Below are 21646 nucleotides of genomic sequence, written 5' to 3'. Positions count from 1 at the left end.
AACTCAGGTCCTCCTGAATCCAGGGCCAGTGCTTTATCCACTGGGCCACCTAGCTGCCCCCAGATTATATTAGTTTTTAAAGAATATTGATTGAATTAAATTATAATCATAATAGCTTTCTTGTTTGCATCCTCATACTGTTCACTTATATTGAGCTTGGGGTCTCCTAAGACAACCAAATCTTTTTCAGAGCAACTACTTTCTAGCCATACCTCCACCACATACTGTACATTTGACACTGATTTTTTTTAGAACTCATGAATTACTACTCTTTGGGTCAGGTCATTGAACAAGATCCAAAAAAAAGATCCATATCTATTATCCAGTTCACCCACTTGTCCATCTTATCCATAAAAAGAATCTGAGTCTTTACCAAATGCCTTGCTGAAATCAAGATACCATACATGAAGTTTGTGGTCTTCCTTGGGGGATTTTGAAAAAGGAAATTCTCTATCATCTGATCATGTACCTAGCCAGCTAGAAAGCAGTATTCTATTTCCGGATTGGGCACTATCCCACTAATTGCATTGAGCCTCAGTCTTCCCCTCTGTGAAATGACAGGGTTGGAATAAGAGCTTCCTATGTCTCTTGGTGATGGATGATGGGCCAGGCGGGCTTGAGTATAAGTAACATTTGTGCTTGTTCACGGTTCAGAAAGTGAAAAAGAAACAGAAGGAACATGATTCAGAGATCAGCTACAACATAAACTGTGGCTTCAAAGTAGAAGTTAGAGTTGAGAAAGAACAATCACTTCCTTTTCATTGTGGGTGGATGGGGAGGGGCAAAGTCAGGGAGGCCAATCAGTCAACTGTTGTAATAGGCCGGGTGTAAATTGATAAAAGTTAGAATTAGGATAGCAGCAGTGGGAATAGAGAGGAAGAATCACCTTCCTTGGATGGATGGATGGATGCTTTTGCTTTCATTGCTATTAGCTGTAGCTGAGCAGTTGCTAGATGCTGGATGCCCAATAGGAGGCACTCTAGCACACTGAAAAGAACACTTGGAAATCTAGCGATGCTAACATACATAGAGCTTACTGACGTGCAATAAAATTATTTCTAGTGGAGTGATCCAGACAATTTTATGGAAGCTCGTCTACTTCCTAAACCAGGTCAGTACAGTTTCAGAAACTTCCTTTGGGCCTAGGATTCCCAAAAATCCAAATTCAAAGAGGGAAGAGTTTGAAAGTCTGACAGGTAAGATTTCCTATGAAGAGAAGGCAAAAACAGCACAAATCTTTGTTGTAGGAAAACTTTTTTTTGGGGGGGGGCGGGGCAATGAGGGTTAAATGACTTGCCCAGGGTCACACAGCTAGTAAGTGTCAAGTGTCTGAGGCCGGATTTGAACTCAGGTCCTCCTGAATCCAGGGCTGGTGCTTTATCCACTTCGACACCTAGCTGCCCCCAGGAAAACATTTCTAAGCTTGACTTTTTGGAACATTTAAGGGAACAAGTTTCACCTCTTTTTCCCTAAAGTTAATAAATGCCCTGGGGAACAAGTAGTCAAGACAATCTATCGAAATGTCACATGGGCTTAAACCAAAACTATAATTGTAAAGATATAATATGACAGCTGGCATTTAATTTACCCATAGTTGAAAGAGTCAGGTCTTGAGTACTTCGGTAGAAGATTTTCCTATTCTATGGGAGGCACCAACAGTCTCTAGGGAGGATTCAGGCATTATGAAGCCAATGGTATTTCATGGTAAGCCCTCTCTCAAATACACCCCCTTCTCTCCTCTGACAACGCTACCCCTCTAGTGCAGACCCTCATCCCTCACACCTGAATTATTGCAATAGCCTTTTGGGGGGGTCTGTCCGCCTCAGGTCTCTTCCCACTCCAATACATCATCCATTCAGTCACTAAAGTGATTTTCCTAAAGCACGGGTCTCATCATGCCATCCCTGCTCCTACTCAATATACTCCAGTGGTTCCCTATCATTTTCAGGATCAAATACAAAATTCTCTGCTTGGCAAAGCCCCTCATAATCCAGCCCCTTCCTCTCTCTCCTGTCTCCTCGCACCTCACTTCCCAAGACATACTCTTTGTTCCAGTGACACTGGCCTCCTGGCTGCTCCACGAACAAGACACTTCATCTCCTAGCTCCCAGGCATTCTCCCTGGCTGCCCCCTTCCCCCCCTGCCCCCTGCCTCCATGCCTGGAATCCTCTCCCTCCTCATCTCCACCTACTAGGCTGGATGTCAGGAAGAATTTTCTGACCCTGAGAGCTGTCTGTCAAAGTAGCATATGCTGCCTTGGGAGGTGATGGGCTCCCCCATCTACAGAGCTCTTTGAGCAGAAGCTGGATGACCACTTGGCAGCTGGGTTGTAAATAAATGGGGCCTTTTTTTTTCTTTCCCATATGGGTTGGACTAGACACTCTCTGAAGTTCTTCCCAATTCTGAGATTCTATGACACAAGATCAGCAAAACCTTTTCCTTATCCACCTTTTTTTTCTTCATAACCCCCCACTGGAGGTCATTTTGGTCAACAGTTTGTGCATTATTGTTTTAGAGAGAAGGGCAGAGTGTGTGTTTGACCAGCAAGCACCTGAGATCTGAGTATTAAAGCCACGTCAGCCTTTCTGCCTGAAGGGTGGTGCCTCTCCATAATCTGCTTACCCTCCCTCTGCTTACCTCTTGATTGTTGCCCTCTCTTCTCCCCATACTCCTTCTTCCCACTCCCATTCCTCCTCCTCAACCCTTTTGCATCTTTCCTTCCCACTGTCCTTTGTAACTGTCCTCCCTTCCCCCTATTCCTCCTCCTCCTTCTCACCCCATCCCTCCTCCCCAACTTTGTGCTTTTCTCCTTCCTAGTGACCTCGAGAGCTTTTCCCTTCTCCCACCCCACCTTCCCCTCCCTTCTGTTTCTCCTTTCCATCTTCCCAACTTTCGTATTCCTTTCTGTCTCTTTCTTCCTCTTCCCTTACATCCTGCCTTCCTCTCTCCCTGTCCCTATTCCCTCATCCTTTTCCCCCTCCCCCTCCTCCCTCCCTGCTCCTCCCCACCATCTGCTGTCCTTCTCCCTCTTACATTCCCCCATCCTTCCTCTTCCATCATCCCCCTCCCCCTCCCACCTAATCCAAACTTTCCCCTCCCTTCTCCCTCTGCATACACACATACTCACCCACGCAGTAGCGACCGCTGGGAGCCAGCAGGAAGCCAGGTTTACACAGGCACTTGAAGCTGCCAGCTTCATTGAGACACACACCATTGAGACACATGGTGGTGGTTGCACACTCATCGTGGTCTGTGGGGATGGATGCAGGGAGAGGCTGGGCCCAGGTGGGCATTTCAAGCATCCCCAGACTCTACACAGGCCCCCCCCCCCCCCCCCCCCCCCCCCGGCGTTCCACCCCAGCAGGGCTGTCCACATTCCTGGATCCCTTCTCCCTTCACAGCTGGTGGGGGAGGGCTTTGTTTCTCTGGAGCCCATGTGTGGCCCTCTGGGGATTCTACGCATGCTAGACATGCCTGGATGAACCTCTAAAGGGAAGAGAAAAAGCCCCAGGCTTTACTCTGAACAACAATCCCCAGAGCTCTGCGCTTGAGTGAGAACATATGTGTCAACATATGTGTATGAGTGCATGTAACATGTCAAGTATTTAGGGCAATGGACAAGAGTGACTGGTCCAGAGCTGGCCTGGACAGAGTGGACCAGCGCAGGACCAACCAACACAGAGCTTAAATTCCCCTGGCATCACCTCCAAGAATGTCCTGTTCCCTCCTGGTCATCATAAGACACTGGAGGAATTTAAGGGAGGTCTTATGCACTTAATCATAGGGTCACAGAATCCAAGACTCATAGTTGGAAGGGACCCCGGAACACACCTAGTCCAACCCCCTGATTTTAGGGAGGAGGAGATTAAGGCCCAGAAAGATGGTTCCCAGAGAGAGAAAGTAACTTGCCCTAGATCACTCAGACAGTAACAGAACTCGGATTAAAACCCAGGTCCTCTGCCTGTACGTCAGTTCTCTCTTTACTGAATGCCGCTGCCTCTATATTCTAACTTGTAATACAATTGAGAGGCAGCCTGGTATAGTAGAGAGAGAGAGCTGACTTCAGAGCCAGAAAGATCTAGTTCGAGTCTTGCCCCAGAAGCATATTATGTACCATGAGGCAAATCACTTCATCCCTCAATGCTCTAGGCTTGAGGCATCAAACACTTAGGCCATACGTGGTTCATTTAACCATATTAAAGTGGGGTTGGGACATACTTAACAAAATAAATGAAAATACAATAAGACATAGATAACATCACATTATAAAATTAAACCAATATGCAGCCTGTGGGGATCTTTACATATAGTTGAGTCTCTATTTCTGTTTGACATGGCTCTTCTAGCAATACTTGTAGTTTTTTATTTGCAGAGGAGGTGCCAACCTGAATTGCTAGAAGGAGGTCTCTCATCTGGGGGTTCCCTATGTCAATGAAATCACTGGTACAATCCCGATCCTATCATAATTACTAACTAGACCTAGAACACCATAAAGACAGAGCCAGGATCTTATACATGGGGTCTTCATATTTGTATATTCCCCACAGTAGTTGCACAATAATGTTTGCTCAGTAGGTGGATGGATGGGTGGATAGGATTCTGTTAAGTTCACAAATCGTTTCCTGAGTAGTTCAGGGACCTTCCCTGGCCATTCTAGCTCTCCTCAATCTTTGATAACAGAACAGAAAAGATCAGGGAACTGGTAGAGGAATTGATAGAGTTCACAGGAATTCTTTCCCCAGAGCTCTCCCCATACACTTTTGCTTCCCTCCCTACCCCCTACCCCACATGTGCTTTTCAATCCACCAACATCTGGAGCCTCCACCATCACTGGGTATGAGTATTAGAACAGGCCTTGCTCTCCCACTCACCCCACAGTCAACTTACCCACACAGTTCTTGCCATCTGGGGTGATCTCAAAGCCTGCATTGCAGATGCATTGAAAGCTTCCCTCTGTGTTAATGCAGCGCCCATGACGGCACATCCCACCATTTAGGATACACTCATCAATATCTGTGGGAATATGGAACTGTTAGTAGTGGATAGGGGCTGGAGGCAGGGGCCAGGTGTCTGACTGGGAAAGTGGAGTGGAAGAAGTTCTGTGCATATGTATATTCAAGAAAGGGTGTGTGGGGGCCCATGTAGCTAAAACATAGCCCTGAGGAGTCAGCAGTAACTGCAATAATAATCATTATTATTTTATTCCTTTTTTTGCAGGGCAATGAGGGTAAAGTGACTTGCCCAGGGTCACACAGCTAGTAAATGTCAAGTGTCTGAGGCTGGATTTGAACTGAGAGAGGTAGGTGGTATTATTAGCCCCATTTACAGATGAGGAAACTGAGGCTGGAAGAGGTTCAGTGCCTTGCCCAGAGTCACAGAGTTAAGTATAGGAGGCAGGATTATAACTCAGGTCTTCCAGACTTCAGGTCTCATACTCTATTCACTGTACCCTCTAGTTGCCTATAGGCATCTTTTCTCAGAAGAAGAAACTAAGAACTGGAGAAGGTGACTATGGGCTCTTTCTCCCTCCCCTGCTGTTCACCCTCCCCAGGGGTATCATACCAACACAGGACTGCTTGGTGGGGGTGCTCTGGAAGCCTTCTTGGCATTTACAATGATAAGAGCCGGGAGTGTTGACACAGTCTCCATGGACACAAGGGCTGCTGGAGCACTCATCTACATCTGTGGACAAAGTCCCAATGCTCAGTTACCCATCCCCACTCCCCCAGCATCTCACAGGGACCCAGGTCCCTTCCCTTCCTCTGATTTTTCAAGACTTAGCTACAATCTAGTTCCTTCTCCCTCATCCTCCGAGAATTTTATGGGAACCCCTAGGTCTCCCCAGTCCTTCTGGAACTTAACAAAAACCCAGTTCCCCCTCCCCCACCTTCCTCTGAAGTCTTAGCAACTCCCCCCGCCCCATCCCCGGGTCCCCTCTCACCCCGGAAAGCCTCATAGTGCTTTACGTTCCCCCTCCTCTCAGGACTCAGAAGGAGCCCAGGTGCCCCCTTCCCTCTCTGTGCCTGCTCCTTCAGGGGCTTGGCCCTCACCAATGCATTCTCCACGCACGTCCTGCTTGTAGCCCATGTTGCACTCGCACCGATAGCTGGATGAGGTCGGGAGGCATCGTCCATTGAGGCAGAGGTTGGTGAAATGCTTGCAGATGTCAATGGTCTGATTCAGCGTGGCTGTGCCTAGGAGCAGGGACCCATGAGGACAGGAGCCACCAGCCTGGCCCTGACCCCCTTCACCCCAGAATCCCAGCATCTTGGGGCTGAGAGGGATCTCAAAGGAGATCTGCATTGAAGACCTCTACCTTATGGGAAACTCACTACCTCCCATTCTACTTTTGAGCAGCTCCAATTGTTAGGAAGTTTTCCTTTACATCCAACCAAAATCTACCCCTCAGAAACTCTCTCCTCATACTGACCCAGGTTCTGCCCAAGCAGAGCCAGTCTAATCCCTCTGTCCCACCCTGCCTAAACCTATGACAAAGACACCATGTGAAGAACTAGTCAAAGACCTTGGGTGGTGTCAAGTGAGGGGGAGAAGGGAGTTGAGAGTACGGGAGGAAAGCAGCCTGTCCCCTTCAGGGTCAGCTCTCTGAAGGATCTTCTCCTGCCCTTTTCAAGGCAGAAGAGCAGTATTGGTGGTGGGTATAAGGGAGGAGAGGGTTTGTCCTTACCGATGCTGGAGCTACCAGGGCCCAGGCCAGGAAGGCTGGGGAGGGCACCTTGTCCATTGGTACCATGAGGACCATGTCGAGCAGGCCCAGTAAGGCCAGGGCCCAGACCATTAGGCCCAAATCCTGGAAGGCCTGGGAAGTGCCCAGGGTAAGCAGGCAGCACTGGAGGGCTCTCAACACACAGCTGGCGAAAGTCATCTACAAAACAGGGAGAGGGGTGGTCACTGAATCTGGGGCCAAGGTAGAGGGGGAAGCAGAGAACAGGCTTTGGTCTCTTTGGGGTAGATGGACAGTGAGAGCTGGGGGGATGGAGGATGAGGGATCTGTGTTGGAAGATCCATGGGCTGCTGCTCTTGGGGGTTGCCATGCCAGAGAAAAGATCCTAAGCAGGGAAGGTTTGGGGACCAATCCCTTCCCCTTCCTTCTGGGCCCCCTTGCCTTCTGCCCCTCCTCCCTTTTCTCCCTCTTCTCCCTCACTCACCTCCCCTTTCCTCCTAAGACTCCAACTAGAGCCCCCTTCCCAGATCAGCTCACCGGAGCCCCTTTGGGGGCACATCTCTGGCGTTGAGCCCACAGCCCAGCATCGGCCCCATTCACAGCAGCACTGCCTCTTGGAAGCTTGGCCTGGCAGCTCTCCGGCACAGCGGCCCCCCAGTAATGCAGAGAAGCAGGTACCCACTCTCTGATCTGCGGGAGAGGAGCATAGAACCCATGGATGCCAGAGACACTGGGCACCAGAGGGAGAAGGTGATGTCGAATCCAAGGAAGAGTCCATCACTCATGGTGTTATGTTAGCAAGGAGAAGGCTGGGCAAAATGGAAGGGGGGGGGGGCCTGGGCTGAGGACTCTGGGATCACACTAAGGGAGATAAAGACTATCATAGTGTCGGGTTAGAGGAATGGTCACAGGGCAGGAATGGGGGGCTCTGATGGACAATAACACTAGGGAATGTTTCCTGGCCCCTTTGGTGAGACAGAGAGAAAACCTGGTGTCGGAGGTCAGATGGGAAACAACCCTTTCCGTACTGTTCAGGCATCGCAAGTTCTAACGTCCCTCCAATCTCTGGCATGGTGACTTTTTTTTTCAGGGTGGAAAACAAGCTTCCTTTATGTCCAAGACCAACTTATTTACAACCAGATGTGAATTACATACATTAAAATACAAGAGGCGTTTGTTTCCCTGGTAATCACTGTATAAATTAAGATAATAAATACGAGGGGAGTGAGGTCCCATCCTAAGGCACAAAACCTTGGCTCCAAGATGCTGGGGGATCTACATGCTCCCTCCTTCCCTCAGGAAGGACCACAGGCACAGTGGCTGGGACCCCCAGAGGAAGGGACGCGGCCAGGGGCCGCCACTGGCTCCTCAGGACCGGGCTACACAGCTTATTGTTATCCACATGGCATCGTGACTTTTTAAAGTCGCTCCCAGGTCTGATGTTCTGTGTTCTAAGATCTTTCTAGCCCCAACATTCTAGGGTACTTTCAGTATTCTAAGGCCCTCCCAGTTCTGACATTCTATGTTTTAAGAAGCTCTAATATTCTGTGTTCTAAGGGCCCTCTCAGCTCTGACATTCTGTGTTCTAAGGGTTCTCCCAGTTCTGACATTCCATGTTCTAAGGCCCTCCCAGGTCTGACATTGTGTGTTCTAAGGCCCTCCCAGCTCTGACATTGTATGTTTTAAGGCCCTCCCAATTCTGACATTCTGTGTTCTAAGGGTTCTCCCAGTTCTGACATTCCATGTTCTAAGGCCCTCCCAGGTCTGACATTGTGTGTTCTAAGGCCCTCCCAGCTCTATTGTATTCTCTAAGGCCCTCCCAGCTCTCCCCTTGTATGTTCCAAGGCCCTCCCAACTCTGACTTTCTCTGTTCTTTCCTTCAGAGTCACAGAGACCCACCAATAAAAAAGGCTACTATCAGACCACTGGGGAAAAAAGGCCTCAGGTTAGGGAGTGGAGCAGAACCGAGGTCTGTGGAGCTTACAAGAGAGGAGGAGCTAGGAGGATGCCAGGACCCCATCCTTCTCATTGAGTACAGGGCAATTGGACAGCAGACCACCATTCTAACATTCATTCAAGGCCTTAACCAGAGAGTAAGCCAATAGTCTTGTGCTGAGGGGACCATAAGCTCTGCGCTTGAGCATCAGATGCCAGGAAGTTCTCTGGTGGCTGGCAAGGTGACCCGGATGAGGATGGGCACATGCATGGTCTAAACCAGCCCCAGAACCCCAAGGCTCTAAGAGCTATCTTACCCAGGCAGTGAGAACCATCAGTACTCGCCATGAAGCCTCGGGGGCAGGTGCAGACATAGCTCCCCACCGTGTTGGCACATTCTCCACCTTCACAGATGCCAGGGATAGTGCTACACTCGTCCACATCTGAATGGGGGCAGAGGCAAGAGTAGTACATAGGACATCCTCCTCATGCCCAGCCCTGTTCCCCTTCCTCCACCCCCTTGGTCACATCCTGCTCTTCACAATGGCTCCCATTCCAATAGTGCTGTCCAAATGTCTGACCTCAGACACTTGATACTAGGTGTGTGACCCTGGGCAAATTCCTGGGAGGGAGTTCAAGGACCATTCTTCCCATTTTACAGAAAAAGGTTAGAGAAGTTAAGGGACTTGCCCAAGGCCACCCTTTTCCCCTTCTCTACCCAGGCCCTGCCCCCAATATAGTAGAAATGTCCCTGTATAATAGAAATAGTGTTGAACTTGAGTCAGAGGGCCTTGGGTCAAGGCCAGGTTTTGACACTTAACTGTGTTACAGTAAGCGAATGATTTGTCCTCTCTGGGCCCTGATTTCCTCATCTGTAAGATGGGGATAAAAATTCTTGCCTAATGGGGTTATTGTTAGAAAAGTACTTTGTAAAATCTCACAAGATGGGGCAGCTAGGTGACACAGTGGATAGAGCTCTGGCCCTGGAGTCAGGAGGACCTGAGTTCAAATCCGGCCTCAGACACTTAATACTAGCTGTGTGACCCTTGGCAAGTCACTTAACCCCAATTGCCTCACAAAACCAAAACAAAACCAAAAACAAATTAAAAAAAAAATCTCACAAGTTGTCAAAATGGGAGCTGTGACTATTATAGAACTCTAAGCAGGGGAGGCAGTTGGTGTGGTAGATAGAGCCCTTTTTTTGTGTGAGACAATTGGGGTTAAGTGACTTGCCTAGGGTCACACAGCTAGTAATTGTTAAATGTCTGAGGCCGGATATGAACTCAGGTCCTCCTGAATCCAGGGCTGGTGCTCTATCTACTGTGCCACCTAGCTGCCCCAATAGAGCCCCCCCCCTTTTTTTTGCAGGACAATGAGAGTTTAGTGACTTGCCCAAGGTCACACAACTAGTAAGTGTCAAGTGTCTGAGGCTGGATTTGAACTCAGGAACACCTGAATCCAGGGCCAGTGCTTTATCCACTGCACCACCCAGCTGCCCCCTAGAGCCCTTTATAAATTTAATTTTTATTCTGATATTTTCTCAAATATAAAAAGTCAAAATTCTTATACCAATATTCAAAAGAAAACCATGCAGAACAATTAAAAATGTTTACAGACTTTTGTTTCCTTAAGTTTGCTTCTTTATACTAGGTTGTCAACAGAATAGACTTTTCTTGAAAAATTCCACATTGTTAGGCCAATCCTGGTCCTGGCCAACATAGATGGCTCCAAGATTACTGCTTTAGTAGTCTCTCCGGCACTCCTAGTTCTTAAGTGTTAACAAGTATGGCACTTACCCAGCTGGGAAGCTTCAACAACTGTGGTTTACAAAAGGGGCAGAAAAGATCTTTCTCCTAATGTCAACAAATCAAAATTACTAATAGTCTTGTTAACTTTGTTTCTAATCATAAGTAGACATCCTGCCCACTCCAAAATAATTCAGGGGACAAGAAATCAAAGTCACTTGTGAATCTTTAAGCAAGAGTACCACAAGTAATGTACCAATGAGTAACTGATCTACTATCTGATGACAATGTTTGAAAAACAGGATTTAGTTCAGGGGATATGGATGAGAGGACACTCAGCCATTTCACAGTAGTCTCATCTCAATTTGGGCTGAAGGTGTCTTCAGTCGATAGAGCCCTTTTTGAAACCAGGAAGACCCGGGCTTAAATTCTGCTTTTGATGCCTACTGGCTGTATGACCCTGGGAAAGTCACTGAGACTATGTACATTGTAAAGAAGGTGTCAATCTACATTTGTGGAGGGAATTTCCTTAAGAGGAGTTCCCTGTGCTGATGAAATCACAGGTCTGATAAAAAAAAAAAATTGGCCAGGGGGGCAGCTAGGTGGCACAGTGGAGAAAACACCAGCCCTGGATTCAGGAGGACCTGAGTTCAAATCTAGCCTCAGACAATTGACATTTACTAGATGTGTGACCCTGGGCAAGTCACTTAACCCTCACTGCCCCACAAAAAAAAAAAAAGAAAGAAAGAAAAAAATTGGCCAGGAAATAAGTCTGGGCTTGTACTAGTAGGATCCGGTCTCTAACTGAGGAGCATGGGTTTAAAGCTGGAAGGAATCATCATTTGTAGTCCAGCTCCATTCATGTTACAGGTGAAGGATCCAAGGCCCAGAGAGAAGCGACTTGTCTGAAGTCTCTCATTTAGTAAGTGCCAGGCCTAGGCTCTGGATTCAGGTACTTACTAACTATGTGACTCTGGGCAAGTCATTTAACCACTGTCTGTCTCAGTTTCCTCATGTATAAAATGGGGATAATAATAGCATCCACCTCCCAGGGCTGTTGTGAGGATCAAATGAGATATTTGCAAAGTGCTTAGCCCAGTGCCTTGTTTCCTTTCCCTTCCAAACTCAGCACTCTACCTCCACATCCCTGTGTCCCATATTAGTCCATCCTCTTTGCCCCTGTTGCCCTGAATTCATGCACATCTCCTTCCTCCGGCTTCCCCTACCTTCACATTTGTGGGTGGCTTCACCCAGCCGGTGACCGGCAGGACAGCGGCACTCAAAGGAGCCCACAGAGTTGATGCAATTCCCGCCCTGACACAGGCCTGGGATGGCCCGGCACTCGTCCACATCTGTGAAGGACAAAGAGAGAGAGGGTGACCCCTAAATTCTGGCCCAGAGTCTAGAAATGGGGCCCTCCATCAAGACACCCCAATGCCCCGCCACAATCTATAAGCCAGATCCCCTTCCCACCAGCTCTCGGATTCGGTGCCCCCTGGGACCCTCATCCCCTCCCTGTGCAATAATTGTCCACAATTCTGATCCCTATCCCCCCATGACCCTCTTATTACCCCCTCCTCATATCTCACAGGACTCAGGGTCTTAACAGGGACTGTTCCCCTGCCCTCCTTTTACTACCCCCATCCCCCAGGCTGAGGGCCTTCCATGGGAGTCTCCTCACACAAAGACTTCAAGGTCTCTTCAGTGAGTCTCCCCATCTCACAAGGCTCAGGGCCTCCCCAGTGAGCCTCCTTCCTGCGAGGCTTCAGATATTCCTTCTCCAGGGGGCTCAGGACCTGGCAAGTTTCTCCCCTCACCCTATCACCTCCCCTTCTCCCCCAGGGTACAGCCTTCCCCTGGTCATCCCCCACCACCACCATTTTAACTCATGATCCTCCACTTTACCTTGACAGGCCCCGGTTCGAATGTTGGGGATGAAGCCTCTGCGGCAGGGGTGGGGCTGGGCAGGGCACGGCTCACAGGGATGACCCCAGGCACGACCCACACTGGCACAGCACATGGTCTTGGTGCAGACGAGGCCACTCAGCTGGCCCTGGCACACCTGGTTGTTGACTTGGCTGAAGCAAGGTCCGGTGCGGTAGTCTGCAGGGGAGGCAGGTGTGCAGTGAGCAAGACCAGGGTGCAGCTCCAGCCTTAGCCCCCTAGACAGCCCACCCCTTCCTGCAAACCCCAGCCTCATCCTTAGCAACTCTGGTCCTATCCCCTCCCTCTTGGTCCCACCCTCCCAAATTCCTTTGAATTACTTGGCCCTCCCTCCCTCCATTCCATGAGCCCCCCTGAACCAACCCTTGCCCCCTACTCATATTTATAGACCAAAAACTTGGGGAAATGATAAACATTCATTTCAATGAGATAGCGCTAAGTGATGCTGTGAACAAGAGCTCTGGGCTTGGAGTCAGGAAGAGATGAATTCAAATTCAACCTCAGATACCTCTTATCTCTGTGACCCTGGGCAAGTCATTTAACCTGTCTGCCTCAGTTTCCTCAACTGTAAAATGGAGGTAGGCACTTATTTAATATCGTTAGGGAACTTTAATAGCTACTTAATGTTTACAAAACACTTTCTTCACAAAAGCTAGAATTATTATTCCCATTTTACAGATCATAGAGTCATAGCTTGTGAGCAGAAAGGGACTTCAAAGGCCATTGAGCTCAGGGGTTGTTAACCTGGGGTCCCAGGGTCTGTGAACTTGGAGAGGGGAAAAATGACATCAAATGCTAACTGACATTTAGCATTTTCTAAAATTATGAATTAAAAAAACCCACATTGTTCTCAGAAGTTCATATGCTTTTACCCGATTGTCAAAATGGTTCCTAACACAAAATGGTTAATAATCCCTAACTAGCTCAATCTTTTAATTTTATTGTTGGGGGAACTGGGGTCCCTTCCACCTCGCACCAGCCAGAGGTTAAGAGACTTGCCAAAAGTCACAGAGATAGTGACGGAGTCAGGATTTGAACCTGGATCCTCCAATTAATTCCATGTCAATCATCCTTTTCTATTACATCATACTGCCTTCCTTAGACAAGCATCTCAGCACCCCAGGGTAGGTGCATTGGCCCAGGTCATCCAGCTGGTAAAGCATCAGATCCAGGACTTGATCCAAGGATCCTCACTCACAAACCAGAGTTCTTTTTTTCCCCACTAGAGTCCAGAGCCTTTGGATCTCTGGCTCTCCTAAGACCTACTGCGTGCCCAGTCCCATGCCAGACAGTGTGAAGGGACGGAGAAGAAAGAAGGAACAAACTCAGGCAGGGTTACAGACCAGGGACCAGAGGACAATACACTTCTCTGGGCCTCAGTTACTCCATCTGTAAAATGAGGAAACTGGACCAGATGGTCTCTGAGACCCCCTCTAGGTCCAAGTCTGTGATCTGGTCATCCTGGGACAGGCACCAGCTTTGCCCCTTGGTCAGTCAGGGCCAGATACAGCAGCTCTCTCTCTCTCTCTCTCTCTCTCTCTCTCTCTCTCTCTCTCTCTCTCTCTCTCTCTCTCTCTCGGAGTCCCGATCCACGGGGACAGAGACAGCTCTGCCCAGGAGGGCATAGCTCGCTGCCCTTTGACCTCCTGCATCACCCCCTTGGAAAAGGGATGCTCTGTGGGCATCGTAAACTCAGCATGGCCAAAACAGAACTCAGCAACAGCATCTCTGGACCCTCTTCCTAATGTCCTCATCTCTTCTGGTCGCTGGATCTGCAGCTTCAGCATAATTTTTTTTTTTTTAGGCAATTGGGGTTAAGTGACTTGCCCACAGTCACAGAGCTAGTAAGTGACAAGTGTCTAAAGCTGGATTTGAACTCAGGTCCTCCTGACTCCAAGGCTGGTGCTCTATCCACTGCACCACCTAGCTGCCCCCTCAGCATTATTCTTGACTCCTCCTCCCCATCACAATAACCACTTAGTTGCTAAATCATGTCATTTCTACCATCTTGTAAATCCAGCTCCTCACTATTCTAACCGCCTCGTTGGGGCCCTCATCACCCTGGATCACAACAAGAGGGTTCTTTTTTTTTTTAATATTTATTTATTTATTTATTTTTTTTTTTTAGTGAGGCAATTGGGGTTAAGTGACTTTCCCAGGGTCACACAGCTAGTAAGTGTCAAGTGTCTGGGGCTGGATTTGAACTCAGGTACTCCTGACTCCAGGGCCGGTGCTCTATCCACTGCACCACCTAGCTGCCCCACGACAAGAGGGTTCTAAGTGGCCTCCCTGCCTTAAGTCTCCTTCCCTTTAATCCATCCAACTGCCAAAGCATAGGTGTGACCACGTTGCTCCCTGGCTCAATAAGATGGCTCCTGATCATTTCTAGGTGACCTCCTCTGCCCTTCCCAGACTGCCTCCAACCTACTCACCAGCTTTTGACCCATCGACCTTTCCAGCTTTATAATGCCTTACTACACAAAATAGTTCAATCAAATTTACCTTCTTGCATCTCGTATATACAACTCCCCATTTTGCATTTCCACGTATGGGATATCTCCTTCTTCATGGCTGTATTCCTACTTTCCTTCAAAGCTCAGCTCCAACAATAAATCCTGTATAAGGCCTTTCCTTATAGGCAGCTAGATGGGGCAATGGGTAGAGCACTAGGCTAGGGGTCGGGAAGACCTGAGTTCAGATCTGGATTCAGATACTTCCTAGCTGTGTGAACTTGGGCAAGTCACCTAACCTCAGCTTTCTCCACTATACAATGAGGATAACAATAGCATCTACCTCCCCAGCAGAAATACCAGGGCAAGTAGGTAGCAAAGTGGAAAGAGTGTCAGGCTTGGAATTAGGAAGACTCATCTTCCTGAGTTCAAATTTACCCTCAGTCACTTACTGGCTAGGAAGTCACTTAACTTCTATCTGCATCAATTTCCTCAACTGTAAAACAGGAATAATGAAGCTTATGGGTTCATTGTAAGGAAATCTCTCTTTAAAGTACCATATAAATGTAGTTTACTATAAAAAATGATGAGCAGGATACTATCAGAATGACCTGGAGGGACCTGCATGAGTTGGCGCAAAGTGAAATGTACTGTATACAAAATAACAGCAACAGTGTAAGATGATCTTCTGTGAATGACTAGGTTATTTTCGGCAATGCAATGATCCAAGACAACTCCAAAGGTCTTGTGAAAAATGCAATCCATCTACAGAGAGAGAACTGATGGTATTTGCATACAGATTGAAACATAATTATTTTTCTTAGTTACTTCATTGGAAACAAAAACAAACACGGGATGTTATCAGAAAAACCTGGAAAGACCTACATGAACTGATGCAGAGTGAAATGTACTGTATACAAAATAACAGTAATAGTGTAAGATGATCTTCTGTGAATGACTTGGTTATTTTCAGCAATGCAATGATCCAAGATAACTCTGAAAAATTTATGAAAATTGGGGCAGGTAGGTGGTGCTAAAGCACCGGCCCTGGATTCAGGAAGACCTGAGTTCAAATATTGACATTTACTAGCTGTGTGACCCTGGGCAAGTCACTTAACCTCAATCACCTCACCAAAAACAAAACAAAACAAAACAAAACAAAAAAACCCAAACCAAAAAACAACAAAAAAACTTATGAAAATTGCAATCCATTGACTGTAAAATAGCGATGGAAACAGTACATACCTAGATCATATGAAATAATATTTGTAAAGAGTTAGCACCTAGTGGACATTTAATAAATGTTTGTTTCTTTCCTTTTCTGACAGACATGGAAACTCTTCAGAGTTATCTGGTCCAGGAATTTCAAACTCAAATAGAAATGGTAGGGTCCCTATTGGCTACATATTTACTCTTCTTTGAAACGCAATTTTATATTTTATTGTACTTTTATTTATTTTGTTAAATATTTCCTAATTACACTTTAAATGGTTAAGGTCCATGGGCTATGTGTTTGATGCAATCTTACAGAGAGGAAAAATGAGGTCCAGAAAGGAGACTTGATGAAACCAATGTCACATAGACAATAAGGGTCACAGGTAGGATTTGAACCCATGTCCACTAACTTTGAAACCACTAAGCCTTCCATTGTACCAAGCTGCTCTTGGGAAAGGTTTTCTTTATACCTTTAGGCTCTTTCCAAATAAGCCAGAAAATTAACTTTTTAGGGGATTATTTTAGGTGTTTCTATCTTATGCTAGGTGAATAGAGGACTAGACCTGAGTTTGAATCCACCCTCAGACCCCAGGCAAGTCAATTCATTTCTGTCTATTTCAGGTTCCTCATCTATAAAATGGGAATAATCATGATGATGATGCTTCTCAGGCTCATTGGGATGATAAAAGGAGATCATATTTATGAAGTGCTTTGCAAGCTTTAAAACTTACTATAAATGCTAGATACTATCATCCTTATTGTTATCACCTGAGTTCTGTAGGAGATTTTTTTTTTTATTGTTCTTTTTGTTTGTTTTTTCAGGGCAATGAGGGTTAAGTGACTTGCCCAGGGTCACACAGCTAGCTAAGTGTCAAGTGTCTGAGGGTGGATTTGAACTCAGGTCCTCCTGAATCCAAGGCCAGTGCTTTATCCACTGCGCCATCTAGCTGCCCCTGTAGGAGATTTTTAAATAGTGATATTTACTAAAATTTTACTATTCTATTTTTGGGTTGGTGGTGGTTGGTTTTGGGGTTTTGGGTTTTTTTGTTTTGTTTTGGTTTTTTGGTGGTTGGTTGGTTGGTTGGTTGTTGTTGTTGTTGTTTGGCGGGGCAATGAGGGTTAAGTGACTTGCCTAGAGTCACACAGCTAGTAAGTGTCAAGTGTCTGAGGTTGCATTTGAACTCAGGTCCTCCTAAATCCAGGGCCGGTGCTTTATCCACTGTGCCACCTAGCTGCCCCTGGTGATTGTTTTTTAGAGACAATCAGGGTTAAGTGACTTGTCCAGGGTCATACAGCTAATAAGTGTCTTAGGCTGGATTTGAACTCCTGTCCTTCCTGCCTTTAGGACCAGTGTTCTATCCACCCTACCTACCCCAAAATGTTATCATTCTGTAAACATTTTATCAGCCATTGCTATAATGCAAGAGGATGATTAAATGTTAAGTGCAGTCTAATCTGGGCAGCTAGGTGGCATAGCAGATAGAGCGCCAGGACTGGATTCAGGAAACTCATCTAAGTTCAAATCCAGCCTTAGGCAAACAGGGTTAAGTGACTTGCCCAGGGTCACACAGCCAGTAAGTGTCTGAGGCAAGATTTCAGCTCAGGAAGATGAGCCTTCCTGACTCCAGGCCTGGCGCTCTATCTCTGTTGCCGCCTAGCTGTTATCTACCTTACTTTCCACTAAAATCTCCAGATCTTTTTCAGGCAAAATGCCTCCTCCATCTTGTACTTATGAAGTCTAGTTTTTGGAGCCAAGGGCAAGACTTTACATATATCCCTATTAAATCCATTTTATTAGAGGTACAGCGTGTCCTTGGTCAAAGGAAAAGAAACTAAAGACAGTGGTTAACAAGCTCACTTAAGGCAGAGCCAACTCCACAATGGTCCACGTTGAAAGAGACAAGAGGAGTTTTTTGTTCAGAAGCATGCACAGTGAGTGCCACACAGTTGGAAAAGGAGGCAAGCACAGGACTGGACCTAATCGGAGTGGACTCTTTGAATAAAAACTGGTGTGGCTCCAGGATTCTTGGGCACGTATGCCAACAAAAGCAAAGGCATCGTCTGGGGCGAGGATATGCTGACGGAATACTTGGAAAACCCCAAGAAGTCTCTCCCTGGAACAGAAATGATCCTCGCTGGCATTTGGAAGAAAGGAGGAAAGGCAGACTTGATAAGCATATCTGAGAAAAACTACCAATGAGTAATGGTCTTTTGCGGCCTCCCTTTAGAAAGACGCCTCGTAACGAGATTTCCTTTTTCTTTCCTTTAAACATATGCCATAACTCTGCCCTATTTAAATGGTTTTTATCAACCAGAGAACTTTGATCATGAATGGTTGTTTGAAACGTGTGTTCAGCAGCTATAATTTAAGGAATTATGTAGATTAGATAGGTTTGTGTTTATATGAACATAATTATGTTTTCTTCATTGTGGTTTTGAGTCTAGCTACAGAAAGACAGGATAACAATGGATGGAGATAGTTGGCTTCAGAGACAGGAAGACCAGGCCTCAAAGCCTGTCTCACATATATACACACATATATGCAATGCATATATGCATATGTGTGTATATGGATTTATGCACATATATGTCAGCGAACATCTATATTTTTATATATATACACACACATGTACTGGCTGTGTGACCCTGAGAAAATAATTTCTCAGCGGCCCCAGGCAACTAATACTATAAATTTTTGTTGTTGTTTGTCCTTTGTTCTCGAAGAGGACCATGACACTGGGGTCATGTCATGACTTGCACTGAATTGGATTTAAGTGAGGGAGGGCTGTGCAATTTCCCCAACTTTACTTTCTTCTCCAGAGCCATCTGGATCCAGTGGCAAGATACGTATCAGAATGAATGGAGATGGCCACAGATGTTTAAGGCAACTGGGGTTAAGTGACTTGCCCAGGGTCACACAGCTAGTAAGTGTCTGAGGTCAGATTTTAACTCAGGTCCTCCCAACTTCAAGGTCAGTGTGCTATCCACTGTGCCACTATAAATTATAAATATAATAATATATAAATCATAAATTATAGCTGTCCCACTAAAAATTGTAAATTACCAATCAGTGCCAGTAAAGGGAGTGATCTTAAACTTCTCTTTCTTACCTCATATCCAATTGGTTGCTAAAACCTGAAGATTCTACCTTCACAACTTCTTTTGCATATGCCCCCTTCTGTCTTCTGACACTGTCAGGTGCTCAGTATGTCATGCCTGGACTAACATAATAGCCTGCTGGTTGACCCTCCTGCCTCAAGTATTTCCTTACTACATTCTATCCTCTACTTGGCTCCCGAAATGATCTTCCTAAACTTAGGTCTGGCCATATCTCTCTCTGGCTCAATAAATTCCAATAGTTCCCTATTACCTCCAGTATCAAATACAAAACCTTCTGTGTGGCTTTTAAAGCCCTTCATAAACTGGCCCCTTTCTAATCATCTTATACTTCCTCTCCTCTTTATACCATAGCTATGATCTAGTGGCAATGGTTTCCTTGTTGTTCCTTGAAAAAGGTGTTCTATCTTCTACCTTCGTGCATTTTTTTTTTTGGTTGGGACAACGAGGGTTAAATGACTTGCCCAGGGTCACACAGCTAGTAAGTATCAAGTGTCTGAGGTCAGATTTGAACTCAGGTCCTCATGAATCCCAGGCCAGTGCTTTATCCACTGCTCCACCTAGCTGCCCCCTTTCATGCATTTTCACTGGCTGTCCCCATGCCTGGAATTCTCTCCCTCCTCCGCTCTGCCCCCTAAATTTTCTGGCTTCCTTCAAGTCAACTACAATTCCAGCTTCTTGCCTTTCAGAGACCTCTTTACTGTTGGTGCCTTTCCTCTGAGGTTATCTCCAATTTCTATACATCTGTATGTGCGTACGTATATATGTATGTATTTATATACATACACACATGACTGATATAGATAGCTATCTATATCTCTCTATATGGACATACATAGATAGAATTAGACTTCTATTTCTATCTATCCTTCTTGTACATAGTCTTTTGCATGCTATCTCCACCCATTAGTTTGTGAGCTCCTTGAAGGCAGGAATAATTTTGGCCTTTCTTTGTATCCGTAGTATTCAGGACAATGTCTGGTACACAGGAGGTGCTTAATAAATATCTGTTGGCTTGACCACTTTTCTCACCTGGAACATCTCCATACCAATGAAATCACAAAGGTCTCTCAAGAAAAAAAAGAAAGAAAGAAAGAAAGAAAGAAAGAAAGAAAGAAAGAAAGAAAGAAAGAAAGAAAGAGAGGGAGAAAGAAAGAGAGGGAGAAAGAAAGAAAAGAGAAAGAAAAAGAAAAAAAGAAAGAAAGAAAGAAAGAAAGAAAGAAAGAAAGAAAGAAAGAAAGAAAGAAAGAAAGAAAGAAAGGAAGGAATCATAAAGGTCTTGCTACAGAATATCTCTTGGGAGTAGAAGATGCTCCCTGTAGGATCTCAACAATGCCCCCCCTTAGTCTTAGAGCTTTTGAAGCCAGATGGTGTTCCTAATAGAGCATCCTCAAGAATTTGAATGTGTTTCCTGATGGGCATCTCCCAAAGCTGGATAGTGTTCCCCATAGGGCAGCTTTTGAAACTAAGGGTATTCCCTCCAGGAAGAACATAACTGATAAATTAAAATATACCCCCTGTAGGATGTCTCCTAAATCCTGACGGTGAGCCCAGACAGTAGCCACCAGATGGTACTCCCATTTGAGCCTCTAAGAATTAGAAGGTACTCCTACAAGATATGTCCTAGATCCCAACAATGCTCCCTATGCATTAATTCTTGGAACCGGATGGGATACCCAATAGGGCATCCCTAAGAGGTGTAAGAAATGTCCTGGAGGATATTTCCCTGAGCTATATAATGCTTTCCGGGTACATCTGGAACCAGACTTTATTACCCTCAGGACATCTCTGAGGATTAGAAGGGCTGCCATCCAAAGCTGGATGGTGCTTCATGCACGTCATCTTGTGGAGCCACATAGTGTTCTCATTAGGGCATCTCCAAGAGTTGAGCTATATTCCCTACAGTTTGTCTCCCGGATCTTGATGGCCCTCCTCATGTAGCATCTCTTGGAGCTAGATGGTGTTCCTAATAGGGCACTTCCAAGAGCTCAATGTGCTTCCTACAGGGCATCTTTTGAAGCCAGGGGTATCCCATCCAGTCCATCTCCAAGAATTAGAAGAAACTCCTTGCAGGACATCTCCCAAAGATGGAAGGTGCTTCCCACAGGTTGTTTCCTGTGGAGCCCATGGAATGGCTTCATGGGGTATCTCCGAAGCTAGCCTAAGACTGCTAAGATCACTATAGGTTGAGTCTTTTCTTGAAAGATCTCATAAGAGCAAAGTCAGCCCTGGGATTTCTAAGCCCACAATGCAGAAATAATGAGATCATAAGATTTAAATCTGGAAGGGACTTTAGAAGACATCTACTCCACCAATTTTGCAAATGAGGAAACTGAGCCTCAAAGAGGGGAAAATTCTTGCCCAAGATCACACAGATAATAAGTGGAAGAGCTGGGACTGGAATCCAAGCCCTCTTAGGACAAAGCCAATATTCTGTACGCTATAGCACCCTGCTGTTAAAACCCCTGAAATGATCAGACCAAGCCACCCTTGAAGGGTCATCCGGGGAGGTTGGGAAGCAGTGGGATAGACTATTCCTCCAGTCCCACCCCCACCAT

At 46.2% G+C, this 21646-nt stretch overlaps 1 protein-coding gene and 1 pseudogene across 1 annotated transcript in view; one reads left to right on the top strand and one right to left on the bottom strand.

The window, feature by feature from the left end:
• FBN3 (fibrillin 3) overlaps positions 1-21646 on the bottom strand; it is a 116555-nt gene that overhangs the window by 74733 nt on the left and 20176 nt on the right. Inside the window, exons 8-15 of the mRNA XM_043990366.1 lie at positions 12268-12465; positions 11589-11714; positions 7220-7372; positions 6686-6883; positions 6051-6194; positions 5563-5682; positions 4888-5013; positions 3128-3250 (exon numbers count right to left, since the gene is read on the bottom strand). Of these exons, the coding sequence (XP_043846301.1) occupies positions 3128-3250; positions 4888-5013; positions 5563-5682; positions 6051-6194; positions 6686-6883; positions 7220-7372; positions 11589-11714; positions 12268-12465 (1188 nt within the window). The remainder of the gene's footprint in view (positions 1-3127; positions 3251-4887; positions 5014-5562; positions 5683-6050; positions 6195-6685; positions 6884-7219; positions 7373-11588; positions 11715-12267; positions 12466-21646) is intronic.
• On the top strand, positions 17852-18175 carry LOC122728814 (annotated as a pseudogene).

The sequence above is a fragment of the Dromiciops gliroides genome, chromosome 1, assembly GCF_019393635.1.
Source record: "Dromiciops gliroides isolate mDroGli1 chromosome 1, mDroGli1.pri, whole genome shotgun sequence".
NCBI classification, from domain to species: Eukaryota; Metazoa; Chordata; class Mammalia; order Microbiotheria; family Microbiotheriidae; genus Dromiciops; species Dromiciops gliroides.
This window is presented reverse-complemented; position numbering and strand designations above follow the sequence as displayed.